This window comes from Littorina saxatilis, linkage group LG1, assembly GCF_037325665.1.
Source record: "Littorina saxatilis isolate snail1 linkage group LG1, US_GU_Lsax_2.0, whole genome shotgun sequence".
Classification (NCBI taxonomy): Eukaryota; Metazoa; Mollusca; class Gastropoda; order Littorinimorpha; family Littorinidae; genus Littorina; species Littorina saxatilis.
The window spans coordinates 84,799,615-84,820,340 of record NC_090245.1 but is presented as its reverse complement, the minus strand read 5'-3'; the positions used below and the strand labels follow the sequence as shown (position 1 = coordinate 84,820,340).

Genomic DNA, 20,726 nt, shown 5'->3' with positions numbered 1-20,726 from the left:
ACATACATCTATGCACCACAGTATATTCGGGGAGTATAGGTTTCACTCTCTCTACTTGTTTGTTTGTCTGTGTATTTGTTTGTTTGCTTGTTTGTTTGTTTTTCCACACTTAGATCTCTGGTGTTTTTGGGTCGATTGGGCTGGAATTTGGTTTGTAGTTTGTAAGTTCTAACTTTATAAGCAAGACATTGCAGTATTATGTTTTCGAAACCTTTGCAGTTGTAATTTAGCTGGTAACTAAAAGACTTCGATACTTTGAAGGCAGGAAGGTAAGGCACACAGTCTCACGAGGATCTTCATTCCAGCTGTCGAAAGAAGAAGCAGAGAATGGATGCTTTTAAGTAAAGACAGAGAGAGAAAAAAAAGCACAAGAAGCAGCACAAAAAAAAGAGAATGAGATCCAAAGAAACAAATTCTGACCACAGTTTGAGCAATGAGATTCTAGAAATACTCCAAGAGAATTGCACTTCCAGAGAAAGGATAGTGGGGGAAAAAAAGAAGAAGAAATAGAAGAAGGAAAAAAATTCTTGTGAAGCAGGAGCGATACTTCGATCCCTGGAAGAAGAGGTAAAAGGGGGAGCTAAAGGAAGTGGGAGGATACGCCGCAGAACCGGGGGGACACAATAAGCGCCCATCAGCGCGGTCGGCTGTGTCAACCCTTGCCTATACATCGGCACGGCGAAGGAGGGTCAGATAGATTTGATCAATCTTCTCGCCCTCTTCCGGCCTCCCCTCTCTTCTCTTCTCTCGCTAGTTCTGTCTTGCCTGCTTCCAGCTCCCTCAGGTTTCTTTACTCTGCTGCTCCTCCACTCTTTACTTTCTACATGCGCTAGGTTTCGGGTGTTCATTTTCCCCCCTTCTTCTCTACTCAGTTGCATAGCTGGTCTTTGACGATCCTAAGAAAATGACCACCGCCATCCTTTTTTGATGTGGCTAAAAAAAGAACGCGTTCACCCAGCTTACCCACGCCCGCTTCTAAGTCCTTTCCCTTCCTCGACTGAGTTGAAAAAGTAGGCCGCAAGTGTAAACAAGTAGGCCGCAAGTGTAAAAAAAGGGAAAGAAATTACACGCAACAAGGGCTGAAAATAAAAAGGCAATCAAAGCTGAGTGCAGAAACAGCGAGGCCCATCATGTCTTACAGTAAGGCAGCGCAAATGACAACCAGCACGCATCCCGCCGTGCAACTGATTCCCCGCCACTTCCGCCAACAATGCATTGCGTCAACGCCAACTTCCGGTGGGCGACATTGCTCCCATATCGACTGACTGTCTTCAACAGCAAGACAACTATGGCAATATCGGTCTTTACGATTCGCTTCCGATGCTTGTTATGATGTGAAGAACTTAACTTTGCCGGGCAGTGCTTGTGAACGCCAGACAAAAACAATAACAGAGAGTGTATGACGGCATCGCTGCCAGCGGCTGAAATGTTATAGTACGAGGACAAAAAAAAAATGCCATCGGAGAATCACAGGTACAGCTAGAGAAGATCACGAATCAAAACAACTCCCACGATAATAACTGAAAGAGCGACTTGATGCACTGACGATAGAATGCAAGCGAACACCTAACAAAAACATACAAGTCAGACTCAAGAAATAAAATAGCTCTACTGGAATTGACACACATTGATCACAAAACACAGCAAGCATTTAAACCAACAAGGAGACAGAATTATCGCATAAGAAAAAGATCAGATGAGACTGGCCAGATTCCGTCAACACGTGGAAGACAAATAAAGACATAAACCGATCGGACAAACAACCCAAGAAATCTCTGCAGAAACAGGTGACAGGAATAAACCGACGGGAACTGACAGACGAAGAAATCTCTGCAAGAAAAGGACAAAGGCAAAACACTGACAGGAACCACAGTCGAAAGATGTCTTCCAAAACAGAACAAAAGGAACACATCGCCAGGAACTACAGTCCAAGAAACCTTTAGCCAAAAAAGGACAAAGCGGCAAAACGACGAAGGAGGGATCGGCGGGAGTGTAAATGACTAAACGATGTCTGGCAGGTCGAGCGTCACCAGTAACAACAGATCAATGACACAGACACCGCTCCGACAAGGCAAGCCGACCTGCTACAGCTCCGGCTCTCCCTCTCCATCCGTACAACCCTTTTCCGCCGACGGCCCTGCAACATTCTGACAGCGGTGGGTCTGATCGAGACGTGGCAATGTAGCTGCTGCAGTTAAAGCCATAACAGTTTTCTATCGATGCTATCAGTTACAAGCAATGGAGCGTTGGCAATTTTACTTGTGCTTTTTTAAAATTCTTTTTTTCAATAATGTTTTTTTAATCTCTCGATGCCGTTCATTACCTCCTACTGTTCTACTGCACTACATTTCTTCGTCTTATATAGTGCCTGAATTCAGCCGAAACAATGCAAATTTCAGTTCCACCCACTCAAAACGTTCCCCATCTTTACAGTTCCACTGAAACCACAATAGCTCTTGTGATGGAAAAGTCTAATTAGTTTCAAACCTACCAAAACACCGCGAGGGATTGGCACCAACCAGAAGCATTAGCAATCAAAATATTTCGATCGATGAATGACAAAAAGGGCATCCACAAAGAGAGAAAAAAACCCAATGACTTGACAATATTCCCTTCTCACTTATCAAAGTCGATCAGTTTGGGGTCGATTTTTTTCCTTCGTCGAAACTGCCTCTATCTATTCTGGGAAGCGTTCCAAATCTGAAACTCTATTTGTCTCCAGCGGTGGCGAGAAATTTAGATTTCCGCTTGATGGGAACCCGAAGGCCAACGAAGGCAAGAGAGAAGAAAACAAAAATGGACCTGCTTGATCAGTTTGCTGCCAGGCGTCATCTCTCATTGGCTTAAAAACAGAAAGAAAGAAACAACCATAGAAAAAAGAAGAAGAAGAAGAACTCAAAGTGGAGAAGAAGAAGAAGAAGCTTCAATTTCAGTTAAATTTAGACGGTATCAAATATCACTTTCAATGGTTTCATCGATGGGTTATTCTCATTCGTGTTTTTACAAACCCGTGGAATCTATTGTACAACAAAGGAGCACAAGTTAAACTAAACATCACTTTAATTCAATCAAAGCAGGCATTTAAACTTGCTACAGCAACATTCATCACAAATCAGACACGCCAAAGTTTTGACAAGACTGCACAGACGTTTTGACAGAGCTATAATATAGATCTACACGTGCTACTCGCTAAAGGCTTCTTCTCTTTTTGTTGCGGGTGAGGGGGGGGGGATCTATGAGCTGACAGGCATATTGACAGCGCTGACCTTCAGGGCAGGAGGGGCGAGAGGGGGATCTGATGTCTGCCCATTGATAAAGCCTGGCTGCTGTTGCTGCCAGAGCTCCTTACAGACATGTCTGCCTTCAGGGCACCATCATGTCAGACTCAGAGAGAGAGAGAGAGAGAGAGAGAGAGAGAGAGAGAGAGAGAGAGAGAGAGAGAGAGAGAGAGAGAGAGAGAGACAGACAGACAGACAGACAGACAGACGCAGAGAGAGAGAAAGAGACAGAGAGAGATAGACTGTGTGAGAGAGAGAGAGAGAGAGAGAGAGAGAGAGAGAGAGAGAGAGAGAGAGAGAGAGAGAGAGAGAGAGAGAGATGTGGTTTTAACCTCAGACAGACGGTGATGTTTTAAGCTGTGATTCTTCTTTAACCTTTCTCGGCGTTGCGGTTAATCGTTTCAAAAGATAAGAGGCTTGTCTGGATTAAAATATTAGCACAGAGAAAGGAGGAAACTTGACTCAGTTCTAAGTTTGTTCGCGTGGGTGGGGACTGAGACATCACAATCTGTGCAATGTTTTAAACACCTTTGACATGCGTGCACTTTAACAACCCTCTATCATTTTTTTTTAATGGCACTGATTTGAACCTCCCGGGGCATTAAACGTTAAACGGCGTCAAACAAACCCCAAGCATTCGCAGGGAAGAGCAACTGGGTAGAAATCAACGTGCATAATGATGCTAGGGAAGACGAAAGGGGAAGGAATCGACACATTAAATAACCCGGCAAACATGTCACTTCATCAAACGAAACTCCCCATCGTTCTATTTGCGGATCGGGGCCATATGAGAATAGTGCTAAAACGGAATACGGGTCAGAAAAAAGTAAATAATCTCCCCTTGTTTCCGTGTGCGTCCTTCAAAATATCACTTGCAGCCACAACCTCCTACTTCATCATCGAGGCGAAATCAATAAGGAGAATTGTTCGGCAAACCGCGCAAAGGCCTTCATCTTATTGCTGTTGTCGGGTCCTTTGCAAAAAAAATCAAACCGCAGAATGATTTAGCGAAATATGCTCTTTGTGTGCTTCACTGAAGCGAGTCGTGGAGGAAAACTGCACGAGCGATTAATGATCTGTGAAAATAAAGTATAATGGGGTGAATTTAAGATGGGGTGAATTTAAGCGCGTTTCTTTTATTTGCAGTGAAGCGATTACCAACGATAATGTTTCCCATTGTTCTATAGTTGACTAACGCTTGATTGTTAAAATGTCTTTGGAGCCCCGGAATTGATCCAGCGCTGTTTGTGTGCAGTATGCGATAAGAAGGTGCTCTCTAGTGTGCTTGTAATGTCTGTAAAGGTGTGTTTTCAGGAACAGAATCGCAGACGTCTGTAGATGTTATCAACGTTGAAAGACAAAAAACACCAAAGGTGTCTGTGTTCTATCTGGATCTCTCTAACCTGATGCCAAAACCATAATTTTATTCTTCGCAGCACAACTCGGCCAAAACGTGGCTCTGAAAATAACATTATGCAACAAACAAACGTGTGGAGATGCTTATCTTTCTTGTTTTTGACTGCAGTCAACGAACCCTTCCTCCTACACCCCTGATTCTCAAAGAACTTCAAATCTGAAACTTGGGCATCTGCGGCTGTTACTTGCAACTGGTCCGCCTGTACTGTGTGCAAATACAATTACAGCACCGACAAAACCGCCCGGATGTTATCTGGCTTGTTTTCTGCTACCCTTACCTCTTCCTGGAACACTCAAACCGTCATCATCATAATGTACACCTGCAAAATGCACGTACACGGGGGAGAGGTTGAAAAGTAGGTTAGTTGAGGCAAGCTAGGTAAGTAAACCATATACAGAAAAACCCACCTGGGCAGACCTACAAACATGGCGTGGTTGTCGGTTCGTTGCAATCGACTGATTTTCAAACACACCTGTTGCCGTTCATTGCGAAAAAAGGTGTTATTTGACCTTGTGTATGTCAACTGTGAAATGAATGCTCACCCACGCGTGTGTGTTTGAAAAACCATAATGCATAATGATGGAAATGTATTAAATACCGTGTACAGACCAAGAGAGAGAGAGAGAGAGAGAGAGAGAGAGAGAGAGAGAGAGAGAGAGAGAGAGAGAGAGAGAGAGAGAGAGAGAGAGAGAGAGAGAGAGAGAGAGAGAGAGAGAGGGGGAGTACTTTCCATGCACAAACACAGTACACGAACTCAAACACACAAGTTCACTATAAGACAAAGCATCGAATCGAACACAATTATTTACCCCCCCAAAACAAGGGCAACCAAAACCGACTGCATTACTCGCCATCAACTTAATATATGCTAATCACGATACTGACAAACGGTGATGCAGACATATTTATTTATTTATTTGTTTGTGGATGATGAGAGAGACTTCGTGTGTGTGTATACCCGCAGTCATTCGAAGGTGCTGCTTCTCATGCATAATGCATCTTGGTTTTTATGGGAGACGGGAGCAGACACTAATGCCCGCGACACTGCCTATAAAATCCCTTGACCTCGCATGTTCGGTCTGTCAGTCATGCAAGTCTTAGCAAAAACAACGAGTCAATATTGTCCCGCATCACTCTGTGCAACATTCGTATGCTAAACACGCAATAAGCGTTGGCAAGCGATAGAAATTATTGAGTTTTTTCAATTGTTATTAGTATCGTTGTTGTTCTTGTGATGTTTTGTTTAATCTGTTCATGTAGTTGCTCGTTTATTGATGCGAATTCGCGTCTATTTGTTCCTGCCGGTTTGTTGAGAAATGAAGGATTCAAGAATGCCGTAAACCTTCATGAACAAAACTTTCATGTTCAGTCCGCTGTTGAAAGCTAGCCCAAACAATCTATTTACACATTTAGATTCTCAATCTAATAGTTATAATGAACGAGTCAGCAAAATGATCGACTGACCACTACTAAGTGTTAAAGCAGCAGCCTCCATAGTCGCTCAGCGCGTGGCGAAGATTCCAGAACAGTTAAGAACCAGACTGACCAGAGCCAACAGGCTTGACCACTGGGACTGACCATGTCCGGCCTCTGATCCTCCCCGTGGTGCCTCGCAACACCTGTGTCTGCAGAGTTCACTGACATCTTGGGGGATTTGTCTGACCAGCGGCTATTGATAATCAACCGCCTTTGTCCGGTGAAGCCAACTATAGCTTGGAATGTTTCCAGTCAGAATCTTCCCAGTGTATTATAAGTAATGAACAGTTTATGGGACACTATAACGATGTAAAGAAGAGAATGCTGTAAAATATAGCATGAAACAACATAAAAAAAAGAGAGACACAGAATGTGTATTTCCATAGAAATGGAGACGGTAAGCATCTGAGATACAGCCGTTAGAAGTGTTAAAGTGTGCTCTGAACAAGACATATCCAGGAACCTATATCTTTAACTAAAGAACTAAAACTGCTTTGGTTCTAAGTATAGCAAGGTTCGATTCAATAGTCTTTTGCTCAGTCCTGGCCAACGAGTTATATATAAAATGTTGTGGTCGTTGCACTTTCAAGAAAGAGCTGTACAGTGCTGTTCCCGAAGTAGCGCACGCCGCATCTGCTAGGTACGTGTTGACCACTCGTGGCCAAGTGTGGAGAGAGAACGCAATCAATCGCACTGACCAGCGGACAGTTCAGACACCTCAGGCCACTTGGGACACCCTGGCCGACTAATTACAGTGTGCTTAAGCCCCCCCCCTTCCCCTACATTCTCAAGTCTTTCTTATTCGGCATCCGCTGTAGATGACATGAGCTGAGCGCTGCCCCGACAAGGAAGAAAGAACGAAGGAAATTGTGAAGAGAGGGACGGAAGGTGACGGCTTTCATTGATCCTCATAATTGGTTTGACACTTAGGGACAAAGTGTTTCTTTGTGGAGCGAGACACACGGTGCAGCACCCGTAAGCTGTTGGCATTTATAGAGTGAAGTAAGGTCGCAATTTGTACAAGGAGTCATGAGCAGAGCCGAAGGGAGAAGGGGAGTTAATTGTCTTCAAGCAATCTAGTCCCTGGTGGCGTTTCCGCTGACTCGCGGTCAATCGTCATTATTACAAGGACACAATGCGTGCCTAAAACTTTGACACCTGAGAGAAAAAGCATAAGCACAGGTGTTAGAAAAAGAATTATTCGCCATCAAAGGTCACTTAAGAACGGAGAAAAACCAAGCCAGGCATGCGCGGGAACCTTGCAAAAGCTCAAGGGATAGGTGCATCTTGCCAAGCATAAAACACACTCGCCAGTAAAAGCTGCTAGCAAAAGAGATGTCAGCCTTTCATCTTCGCCCTTTAACAATTGAAAAACAGTCGGGGTGTTACGACAATGAAAAACTTCAAATGGACAAACAACAAGGCTTTGTTGCCAGCAAAAATCTTGACCTTTCGCCTTCGTATATGCACTAGACGACATCGACTGAAAGTCAGACGTCACAACAAGGAGGAGAGGAGAGTGGGTGGGTGGGAACAGAACGGGGGCGAATTTTATTTTATATCTTTTTTTTCTAGAAGGTCAGTTACAATTGTTGATCAATCCCTCCAGAGTCCAATTGCTTGTGATTTCCCGACCTAAAAACTTTTCATCTCCTGGTAGACAGCATAACCACTATACGCCTCCGTCAAATTGCTATCATTTTCAGAAGTTTTACAAAGTGTAACAACTGGCCTGGGAGTGCGTGGGTGGTAGCGGAGTTGAATGTGTCCGAACAACCCCATGTTCTCATTGTTTCCTCAACGTCGCCACTATTGTCTTGTCAAATATTGACACTTTTGTCATCTCAAATAGTGACACAGACACAACACTGCCTATATAGTTTCAGCAGAATGTAATGGACTATAGCGGACAAGAGTCTGCTGCAAACTCAAATTAACAGGCGCCGATTGGTGATAATGGCGAGCGTTTGTTCATTATTAATCATCCCTTGCATAATTCAGCACCGCTTCCTAATTGCTTGGTGCTTTGCGACATAAGGTCAACAATGACGTAAGGCCACACTGGATTGGCTGCTATTACCCAGGCGGAAATAAAATGCTTAACGGCAGCAGCCGCTTCCTGAACTGGCATCAACAGCAACAATTAGTCGTGGCGTCAGCGTATAAATGTCGGTCATTATTTGCTACAGCAAAAACAATTAGCCGCACAAACAAAACGAAACACAAGTCATCGAAGCAAACGATGAGCTATAGGCCGGGAGAGGTTGTTATGCAATATATCATAACACACTTACAAAGCTACAGGCTAAACAAGAAAGAGACACAATCGCAAGCAACAGATTATTTTTGCGTTCAACGCTTAGAAAAAGGTATCTCGCGAGGGATAGAAAACTCCAGGCATCCATTACAAGAAAAAGAAAGAAAAAGGCTACCTCCCATGCGAGTTTCAATTTCATTGCACTACCGTTCCCCGCGACGCAATACTAAAACACAATTAACTTCAAAAGAAAATTAAATTTCTCGATTAAGCTTGTCGACCCCCGAGCTTTAGGAAATGGGCAAACAAGCCGGGGAGGGGATTTAGTGCCAGACTTCAATTTGCACATGAAATGCTTCACGACCATTACGGCCAACCTAGCAACTAGATGGGGCCTGGAATGGGACGGAGCAATTTGCTTCAAATTTGAGTTTGTGTCTTCTCCGCGGCGCGAAATGAAGTTAGCTGACATATTCGCCCTTTTGCTTCCAGCAGCGGAGAAGCTTTAGCCAGGGTCTTCGCTGGAAGACAGCCTGCGAAAAAAAGGAAGTAGCTAAATCTAGGAGAGACAAGACTGAACGATTTAGGATCTCACGGAAAAAGGTCGTCTGCTTTCCAAACTGAATTAAAAGACTGCGACGAGACTTTTCTGAGCTCTAACAAATCCTTTTTTTCCAGAAGAGACAAAACTACTGCCTTTCGAAACTTTCCGGCAGAGCTTCTACCGAAAAGGCCGCTAGAGGGGATTTTATCTCAAAGATCTTCAAGTGATTCAAAGTCGGTCGAATGAAGTCTTTCGCAACTCTAAGTCTGCAGTGGAATGTTAAAGCCAGTAAATCAGATCGGTTTGTGTGGGAAGTGCTTCGCTACAACGCACGAAAAACAAGATCACATCGACAGGATTAAAGATTACGAGAAAAACGACCGTCAACTTCCAACGGACAAATACTACCACGGTGTAACTTGGGACTATTCAGAGCGAATGGTCAGTGGTTTGTATTGTTGTGCCCCGTTGACCTGTCCGGTGGCCTCTGCCTCTCCCCACACACCATCGAAACAAGGGCGACACGGCAATCTATCAACGTCTCCATTTAAGATAAAAGGGCAGACGACTCATAGTCCAGAAATGGAAAACCTACAGGTACCCGAAAAAGGGGCGTTTTAACGAAATCAAACATCTTTGAAAAATAGAGCTTAATCTAATGCAGATTGATTAGACAAAATAAATGTTACGGTTTTAACGAGAGATCAAAGACAAAATCCCTTTAAAGTTTTAATCCTCTTACACGGACTCATGCAGAGACTGCATTAATCATGACGTTTTATCTCGCAGCTGATATTTAGTGGGGGGACTTTACCGCACCAGGCCAGGTGGGCTGATAAAACGGGTACTTTCCCCCCAGGACAGGTACACTTTCTACCCGCATGAGACCGAGGTACAATTGTGAGTCACGCTGGAAATGGGCTGTCATGGGCACACATAATCTATCTTGGGTACACTGCACTTAACCTCAACGCGGAAATCGGAACTCAACAGGGACCTGTCTTGCTGGATAGACAGCTTGACACGTAAACACACCACCAGAAACCCCTGAGTCATTATCGAAAGCCATATGATAATCCCTCTTTTAATCACAGACTTGTACGTGTCAAAAGCGAAAGCGATGTAAAAACCCTAAATAATCCAAGTGATAACTGGGTTTCTACACTTTTCATTATCTGAACTTCCAGGAATTATTCAGTTGAAACTGTCGTTTTCTCTCTCTCTATATATATATATGGATGTATGCCTGTATGTCGCTAGAGTAGGGGAAAACATTGCAATGTTTTCACGATGAGCATGCCTGTGACAAGGTTTTTGCGAATAGAAACTGACCTCTTCAACGCCTTCATGTTGCTAGAGCGAGAAGTACAAAAAAGTCGCGATGACTTCGCGAACAGCAATGCATGGCAACAGGCTGCGGTATGTCGTGATCGATACGCGAGACATTGATGTCACTCCTGGACAACAAAAAACAACCCACAAAAACAAAAAGAGGCCAGGAGAAAAGTTACTAACGATCTCCTCACAGACAGGGGATGTCACATCTTTGCTATTTCCAACCATACGCTTCCTTTCACCGCTCGCATTAGTTCGTCAAACGACGCCCAACAAGCACAATGCAACCTTTCCAGACAAATGAGCTTATACTGTGCGCGGGAGGGGAAAACTGATTTACGGAAGAGAGAATAACAGAATTCATTGGCTTTCGTCGCATGCTGAAGCTGGTCTAATGTCTAACACAAGAAAAAAAAGAAAAATGAGATAGAAAAAAAAGTCTCATGTGAGTGAATTAACTACCAGTTTTTTTTCTTTTTTGCTCCTTGGTAAAATTAACTAGCGTTTGCTCAGATAATTCTATACTGAGTCGTTCTGATCGGTACAAATACCGAAAGACTTTTGTGTGACCTTACTTCATCCTACAACGAAAATCTATCCTACTTTTTTGTATCCTATTTAAGCCTTACATAGATATAATTATTTTATGATGAGAGAATTAACTTCGCATTTGTGGAACATCCCTTGGTATACTAGCTGTACTTCGTGTGTCAAGGGAAAATTTATCTTTCAATGACAGTCCACCTGGCCAATGTGGACAAACTGTTGGTACAGGTAGCAAGGAGAGCAGGTGGGGGCAGGTAGGTCAGACGCAGGGACAGTACGGGACACACACAGGTAGATAGGGTTGGGCAATTGGTTTACCTGCGGATTAGCTGAAACTCTGGTGTTCAGTTCTCTGTTCTCAGACTGGGCGCGGAATTAGAACAATGTCAAGTCTCTCCTATATATACAAACAGGACTGAAAAGGCTTTGGAATTTTATTGTCATTCATAACTCACCGCTGCTCTTGACTAAATTTAGAGAACGATGTTTCAAATTTCTAAATAAAAAAAAAAAAAAATCTGCTTGTCCAAAGGAAAGGAGACAAATACGAAGTGTATTCAAAGCTGCACATTTTTTTTCGAAATACATAGCACGGCTGCATCTTACATTTTGTTTTAAACTAGCAAGTAATTTCGGCTACCGGCTTTAGGGAAACCCCATGGGGACGAAGTTAGGCTCTAACAGAAGACTGAGTTCCAACCCCCTGCGCCACGTCCGTTGTTGTGGCCACAAAAAACAGTGGGCACCCCGGCGTCCCTATCTGCCGCACACCTGTACGCCAACGCTAAGGCCATAGGTATAATTTACTGTGTCCCCTCTCCTCTCCCAAGCCCCTGTGCACTCCACGAAGGGGAAAATTGGATAACGCAGGTTGACAGTAATTGGTAGTTATGTCAACTTCTCTGCTGTTTTGCTCTCGATCCCCGTGGACGTCCTTAAGCCATGTCCGATTCTGGAAATGCATCGAAATCCAGTAATTGATAAGGAGGGAGGTTTCGCTACCCTTTCATTTTCACGAGCGAATACTCCGATATGCTCTTTGCTGACTTTCCCCCAGATTCAAAGTCCGGTTTCTCTAATTCGCCTTGACGTATCAAGTTTCATCGATGGATTTGCCTCGAGTGGGTGGCTTTGATAGCTCACAGGTGGTGCGTTATGAACAAGCCGTGTTAGGTCTTGCAGTCAAGGTGTCTGTCGCAATATTACGGCGCAGTTTTAAACCCGCGAGCGATAAGCTTTACACTGCGGCTCGGCATCTGTGCTCATCTTCTGGTAAAGAGGTATCATCGTGAGATTAGGACGAGATTAAATTTGAAAAAAGCACCCGCAAAAGAACAGTTTGAATAGGAATTATCTAAGCCGTACATGCTCGTGTTTTAAAGCCGTCAAGGATAAAACTAAGTGCGGCTTGCTTAGATCAGTCATCCGAAACAATCTGGACTTCAAAGAAACAAAGACCGCCGACGAAAGCGTGTCATTTAAAACAGCTGGACAAAATAGTGTGCATGCACTGAATTCACAACTGACAAAACGTGTTTTGTGTTTTCTAAACCAAGGCCTCACAAAAATTCTTGCGAGTCCAGATCATGTACTTGAAATGTCTCTCCAATTCCGCATTCAGTCACGCGTGTTGAGGACAAGATTCACTGACCGTGTCATTGTCTTGCTGTCTCTTCCCTCCTCCTTCTCCATCCCCCTCTTCCCTCCCTTCTTCTCCTCCTCTGGACCATAAAACCTGTCATCCCTCTTTCTCCGCCGATGTTGCTAAGCATAAGAATGTCTTATGGTCCGCTGGTCGTTTCTCTGGAATGTCCCAGAACATGAGGGGGTGGTGGGGGTTATGAAAAACCCGAGACTTTATTTGGAAGGCGAAGACTGAGACCGACGAAGAGCAAAAAGGCTGAGTTTGGCATGGCCGATCGAAAGAGAGGAGATGAGCAATTGGAGTCTTTGCGGGGATTTTTGCCGACACTTCATTGTGGTTTGGATACAGTGGGGGGGGGGGGGGGGGGGAGATAATGAAGTAACAGAGTGACAGAGAGGTGTGTGGAAGAGTTTTACACGATGAGAGAGAGAGGAACGGAGAGAGAGAGGGGGGGGGGGGGGCACAAGACATTAGCAGCTTTGGACCAATACTTCCCCGAACCGCAAGCTCAGAAGCAGCAACAACTACTCAACTACTGCGTCGTTCATTTCGCACACAGAATCCTTTGATGTTTATGGGGTCAAGCTTTAAATGTCTTCGAGGGATCACATTCACACGTCAGCCATCCCGATCCAAGGAAAGATGGGACTAAAGTGACGACCGTACAACAATTTTTAATGCCGATGCTGCTAAGCAGACCAATTGATACAAAACAATTCTGTTCCACCGTGGCTTAATTTCGATCTCATTAACCTATTAAAGTTCATTTACTACGTCATTATGAATTAAACATTCCCTGAAAGTTGTGGCGCACACGAGGGCTTTCTTTTTTCCGGTTGTCTTCTAACCAACACACGCAAGCATGAAATAGTGATACGAAAAGATACCGATGGCGAAAGTCCCAAAAGCGTGAGCACCACTGAGTTATATTCATAATTCAGTGTTGTGCACGCACGGTACGACACAGATCGCCCAAAAAGCCCAGGTGCAAGAATAAGGCTCAGGTGTACACAAACACCTTGGTCTCTAAGCAGGTAGAAACGAGTCACCGACACAGCAACGCTGACAGAACAGACGCTGACCTCAAATCAGGTGATCTCTCAGGTAGGAAAGAAAGGGGCATAGAGGGGGTTTTGCCGGGTCCCGTTTAGCCGACACCGGGTAGAAAAGAATAGTGAGCGAGAGAGAGAGAGAGAGAGAGAGAGAGAGAGAGAGAGAGAGAGAGAGAGAGAGAGAGAGAGAGAGAGAGAGAGAGAGAGAGACTGAGAGAGAGAGAGAGAGAGAGCGAGAGAGAGCGAGAGAGAGCGAGCGAGAGAGAGAGAGAGACAGACAGACAGAGAGAGAGAGAGAGAGAGAGAGAGACAGAGACAGAGAGACAGAGACAGAGAGACAGACAGACAGATAGAGAGAGAGAGAGAGAGACAGAGAGAGAGACAGAGACAGACAGACAGACAGAAAGAGACAGAGACAGAAAGACAGACAGACAGACACACAGATAGAGAGAGAGAGATAGAGAGAGAGAGAGAGAGAGAGAGAGAGAGAGAGAGAGAGAGAGAGAGAGAGACTGTGGGGCCCTTGTAACTACCCCTTGAGTTTACCCTGTATACAAACCTCTCAACCAGTTCAAACCTACAATTTATCGTGACTCACACTTGTGTCAATAAACTGAGTTCTCCAAACCGTATTCATATCTTCAATGTACAGTTTATATATAGCGGGAACGCTATGCATTCCCTTTACAACACGACCTGTCACATGCAAATGTCTCCGCGGGGTATATATTTTCGTATCCACCTTCATGTAAGTTTCTTCCTGCTAACTGCTCTTGAGTGCATACAATATCGAACCCGCACTTTTTAAACAGTGCTGCATAGTTAGTTTGTTAGCTGTTGCTTTTCGGGTCCAGCGGACCATAATAGGCCAAATCAGAACCCCAACAGTGCTGCATGTAATTATAAATCACCGCCAAAAGTACATGAGCGTAATGTTATTCGACAATGCTATCATATACTGTTATCTTTGGAAAATAAATGATCCCGAAGTGTGTAATAAACAAAGTTATACATCACTCTGTGAATCATTTTCTCTCAGTGGGGGTCCTCACAATAACAAGCTTTCAGCAATAGGTGAGAGTGAGTCAGAAAGCCCTGCTAACCCAAAAGAGGATTTGCAATTCGTCATACTAAATGATGAAATGTCACGCAGAGACAGGAAATTATAACCATATATTTTGAATTTGTATTCCTCCCGAGGAAACTTTGGGGAAACCTACAAAGAAAACGGCTATAAAGCGTTTAAGCCAATCACCTGAACAAACGAAATACGTTGATGATTTATCTGTTTTCAACGACATATTGTGACATTGTGGTTACGTTCAAGTCAAGACAGACCGGAAGCACCCTTCCCGTGATGCTTCCAATCGTTTTCGCTTGTGGCATACATATATTATACCTCCAAGCATTTCCCCCTCCAAGCACTTGTTCTTTGTCTTCTATTTCTGAATCTCATCGACATCGTCTTCGTCATCCCCCGCCCCCCATCCCCCCTCCCCCCGAAAACTTGCAGTAGAGCACGTGACTGCTGATTTTATGTTCACAAAACATCAGTGCCAAAAAGTTAATCCACCGAATCTTTTAGTCAACAAAAGTGACCTAATCTTCACCTGAACTTGACCCAAGCCACAGATCAACCGAGAAAAACCTCACACAAACCAGCCAAAAAAAGTTCAGACTTAAAGAAAAGTGAAATCCCTGAGCTCTCTAGAGAAGCTCAAGAGGAAAAGCTCTGTCCAGTTCGGGCTTCGGACTCGAACCCTAGGTTCAAAGAGCGCACTGGAGGCTGCTGCACAAACCGCGGGGCCACAGGGTGCCGAGAAAACGGAGGACCCCAAGGGTCAACTCAGCGACACTGGACGGGGTAAATTTGACCACGGGGTCTTGCATTGGCCCGTCTAGAGTGGTGAAGGGTCGAGGAGGTTGAACGAAAGTTTGTGTTTGGCTTTTTGTAGAACTTGTTGACTCAGTCAACTTAGTTCTGCGGCTCCAGTTCCTTCTGATTTCTGTTTTGAGGTTATGCAAGGGTTCAAAGGTTTCGAGGGCTTTTTCCTGAGCCGACCGCCCTTCCTCCTCCTTTCAGTTCCATTTTCGTTTTGTTTTCGTGCCGTTTTTCTGAGATGGTAAAGATCTTGAGCTTTCACCTAGCCTGCTCACCGTCTTTTCTGGAGTTTTCTATTTTAAATAGAGTTTATTGTTAGAAAGAATCAAAAATAATTATTCTAGCGTATCATAATATCAATATCTTTGCTAAAAGGCCAACAAAACCCCTATTTTGACTCTGAGGATTATGCAGATGGCAAAATAGAAGAAAGGGGGGTGAATTTTGTGCGGTCCTAAGCCAGAGAGTGACCAGCGGGCAAGCGCTCTGTCAACAATGTCCAGACACTTTGTCTTAAAGCTAGACCCTTGACCAAAGGATCCTCTAGACTTCTACACAGCGGTGCACTGGGAGAGAGGAGATAAAAAAGAAGATTGTACAGGGTAAGACGGAACAGAATGAGAAAGAGAGAGACTCATACAGACAGACAGACAGACAGACAGACAGAGACCGACCGGCAAACAGAGACAGAGAGAAGAACAACAAGGATAAGTGTAAGATACACACACAAAAAGTAGAAAAGAAAGAGTAAAAAGAAAGAGTAGACAAAAGAAGTGTTTTTATCCGTGCGTATGGTTGGTGCGCGCGCGTATGTGTGCATAATATTGCACAACGCCTGTTTGTACGTGAAAGGGCGTGTGCTCAACGCTACCCCTCTCTCTGTTTATTTCAATCTCTATCAAAATCTTTCTTTCTCCTAAACTCACATGGCGAGCGCGGAGAGGAAACCTTATGTTTAAGGCTGACTTCAGAGTTGTTCTAATGGAAACAATCACAGAAAACTAAAAAAAAAAAAAAAAGAAAAGAAAACAAAATACAAAAAAAAAATGTTTGTGTGTGGGGGGAGGGGCCCAGTGGTCAATTACTTGGACCAGCCTTACCGATTGACCACGAGCTGACAGGTTGACCGGACCAACACGACACGTTGGTTTATCGCACTCGACACCGGTCGGGGGTCAGTCGGAGGTTTGAACCTCATACACAGTCCCGCCCAGGTAGAAACACACCACTTTTCCAGGGGGACCGCCGGGCCACTTCCTCGCTTCACCCACTGAGGGGTTTGAGGTGAAAACGTGTGCGCTGTGCAATTAGCTAACACTTCGTGGATTTTCTTTTCAATCAGCCCACAATAAATTATGTTTGAAACGAGAATAGGAAGCTGAAACTTGGCTGTGGGTGTGGGGGCAATATAATCGTTATGTCTGACGTCAGTCGTTTAAAAAAAAAAGTTATGTCGTCTCAACAGGTGCAAACTGGAATCAAATGGCTCCCAAAATACACCAAGATTTTTGTTATCTTTCTGGAATCAGATTTCATGCGATGATTCAGGCAAGCTTCGAAAAATGTGTTGTTACTTTTATTTTTATAATTTTGTTGTTCAATAACAGGTGACCAGAACGAGTTCTTATTTCTTTTCAGGATTAGGATAACCTCATTTGCTCCAGTTTGCTTAAATTTAAAACTATCACCTGTCTAGAAAATGTTAATAATAAAGTTATTCTAATTGACTAAAAAGGATCAATTGCCACTACTTAAAAGCAAAAACGATCAGGTACATACAAGCAGAAGGACTTTTGAAGAAAAAAACAACAAACGAGAACTGATTAAATGTTTTTTGACAGTCCTTACCGACAGAAAACAGAAGACAGCACGTACATTCCGTAACTCCAGAAGTCAGGGCACGTCTGAGACCTTTGCTAGGCAAACGAAGCCACTGACGGTTAATTGGAGCGGACAATTGCATCACCCCATGCAAACAAAAAGATTAATGAACCATCAGCCCCAAAAGACCGAGCGATCCATACCACCCAGATGAAGAAAAAAAGAAGGAAAATGATGGACCAGAGCTATCAGAGAGAGGGAGATTTGGAGAGAGAGAGAGAGAGAGAGAGAGAGAGAGAGAGAGAGAGAGAGAGAGAGAGAGAGAGAGAGAGAGAGAGAAGAAGAGAGAGAGAGAGAGAGAGAGAGAGAGAGAGAGAGAGAGAGAGAGAGAGAGAGAGAGAGAGGGGTGGCGCACATTACATTAATAGTTCGATTACTCTCCACCTAAAGCTAACAAGAACTGATTAACTCCGGGCAGATTTAACAGATCAGCTTTGCAGAACTAACCAGTAATGAATATTCCAAGTTTGACAGAAGTATAATTGATAAAAGTTAATCACTTGCAACTAGTAGGAGGGGTCCACAGAGATATCTCTGTGGGAGGGTCACGCGAGCGATAGACTCGATGATTCGTGTAATATCTTCCTCAAGACAGTCATGTTGACTGCGGATCTTTTCGGGCTGCAGAACTGACAAATAAGTTAATCACCTTATCAGGTCAGTCCAAATTAGAATTTAGCAACACGCCAATCAGTGTTTTCACTCGTATGCGGAAAACCTTGAAAAACACACGGGCAATGTTTTTCAAGACAGCAAGACACTAACACAACAGCAACAACCGAGCAGCATATGTTCAAAGACTATAATAAAACGTCGTTCTAAATACAATTCCAACAGAAACCACGACAAGTATGTTACGGTCACACATGCGGAAAATCCGAAAACACACGAACAAGGACTGTGCGTAAGTCGCAGAAAAAACAAACGCATGCATGTGTTTAAAGACTGTAACAATAAGAATTAGTTTACAGAAATATGACTCCACTGACGTACGTAAGCTAACATGCGTGAGTCTATTCTTTTAGAATCTGGCGTTGTTCCCACTGAACACAGTTTGGTAGCCCTTGGCAGCTCAAGTATAACTGTTATTCTATATCTATTATATATGTTGATACGTTGCCAGATTATTATTGTTCGCACGTAGAGGTAATACGTTATGACTGACAGTGATTATATTTATTAGAATGAATAATGTGACGTGACAGATAACTTTAGACATTTGTACAATACATTTGTCTTGAAGGGCAGCATACGAGGCGTGTCAAAGAAAAGACAAGAAGAGTGAGAAGGAGATTGGACGGGGGTTCTATTTAACAATCATCAAAGCATTTATCATATTTATCTTGCGACTGTCGAATGTACGATTTATTCGATTACAGATCTATCTAGTTCAGTTTGCATGGCTTTCTTATATTTTATTCGTTCCAACAACAGTTATTGTATTGCAGCGAGGGAGAGAATTCTCTTCGTAACGTCAAATAACAAAAGAACATTTGAAATTGAGCCCATACGGAATGATCCTCAACTAGAAACGGTCCTCTGACACTTTCTCGTTTCTTCTTCTTCTTTTCGATCGCCGATATTTTCTCGTTTTATTTCATTTAAACCCCAGGTAGCATCCTCTTTGTCTTCTCTTTCTCGTTAAACAGACAGGGGAAAAAGGTGACATTTTAAATGTCCAGAATGGCACAACACCACAATGAATAATTGATCATAATCATCTTTTACGACAGGCAGCAGCATCTGTTAAAATTGTTCCATATTTTGTGTCTTCCTTATTGAAGTCTTGCGGCGCCGCGATGATTTATTTCCGTGTAAGAAAAACGTCTTCCTGTGTTTTCAAAGACGGGCAAAGACGCGTCACGTTATGGGGAAAATAAGACATGGCGAAATAACAGAAACACGCACGCTATACAGACGTAATTCAAACATTTTCCACCAAAACACAAAAATAAAACCGCTGTCATTGAAGGAAATAAATCAAACAGGATGCAACAGACAAACAAAGAGATGAAAAAAATGATACGCTTCTGAGAAATCGGAGTAGCTAAATTAGTAAGATTCCTTGCACGTGCGTTGCGAAACTGCATGGTTTCTGTTTTCATACAGTGACAACAATCAGTATAAAACTAAATTCGCGATGGTGAAATACAGAACAGCTGTAGTTGGGTGGGTATTTGTACGTGTATACCTGAATTAATTTCGTCTCCCTACTCTGAGAAATTCAGAGAGAGAGAGAGAGAGAGAGAGAGAGAGAGAGAGAGCATCTACAATTTAAAGCGCTAGCTGCTGAAACTGACGACATCAGCATCCGCTGCGCTATCGAGTCCCACAGAAAACACGACTCCATGAATGTAAGCCCGTGTCCGTGTGACCCTCTACTGCTATTTAAGATCAAAGTAGTTTTTGCTGCCGACAAGTAGCGCAATTATAATGACGGAAATTGCGAGTTCATGAACATCATGACACGCCAGTGGGGGAAAAGGAGATGGGGAAACTGTGGTTTTCAGTCATAATTATATGAGGCTAAGTGGGCGATTTCGTTGACACTTAAATGACTTGCCCTAAAAAAATAACATCTGAATCATGAATATAATTATATCCTATATGGCGTGGGTGATATGTTCAGGTTGATTTATCTATGTGGGATGTGTTTGTTGATCAGTGTGTAGACTACCTGGCGTTAACTGAATATGCTCAAAAAGGGACTAATGTACTTAAAACAGACGAAAGATGGACAGTAAAGCGGAGAATACAGAGACAGACAAAATGAACGAAAGAGAAGAAAGACGAAAAAGAAAGGAACAAACGAAACGGAATAAAAACAGACAGAAAACAACAACAGACTTAAAAACTTACCATCAAGCCGAACAGTGGAGCTTGGACTCCATTCTGATTGCCATGACTCCACAACGGTCAAGCTTGACGTCACGGTCAGCAGAACCAGGCATACAAATCCTCGGACACACTCCATGGTTTCTGCAGCTGACCAGCACTGGAACCGTCGAGAACAACAACGTTCTGCGACTACTCCTCAAGTCGATATAGCTCGAGCACCTGGAGCAACAGGTGCCGTCAGAAACTGACACGGAAAGGGTGATATCAAATTATATCCCACGGGTCAGAGTTTATGGAGAGGGTGATACAAGAATTATATCCCACGGTGGATGTTACTGCCTGTAGGTGTTGTCGATTTCCCGTGCAGTTTTGCAACAAGTATCCTCCGCACGTGAGGGAACTCAATCAACCGTGCATCAAAGAGAATCGGGAAGCAATGATCAATCTCAGGTGAGGAAAGAAGAAAAACAAAATCTATTTCACATCGATTTCTCTCCCCAACGAGATGAAAGTGAAACGCGGGGGTTTGTGGAGATTGTTGTTGACCAAAATCCTCTCTTTCTGCGATTACTTGC

The 20,726-nt window shown here is 43.5% G+C and overlaps 1 protein-coding gene across 2 annotated transcripts in view; it reads right to left on the bottom strand.

Moving 5' to 3' along the window:
• LOC138982132 (semaphorin-1A-like) overlaps nucleotides 1-20,726 on the bottom strand; it is a 100,094-nt gene that overhangs the window by 78,440 nt on the left and 928 nt on the right. For both annotated transcript variants that reach the window (XM_070355354.1, XM_070355362.1), the window contains exon 1: nucleotides 20,173-20,726. This exon is cut by the window's right edge and continues 928 nt beyond it. In XM_070355354.1, coding sequence (XP_070211455.1) covers nucleotides 20,173-20,287 — 115 coding nt within the window. In that variant the 5' untranslated portion in view covers nucleotides 20,288-20,726. The remainder of the gene's footprint in view (nucleotides 1-20,172) is intronic.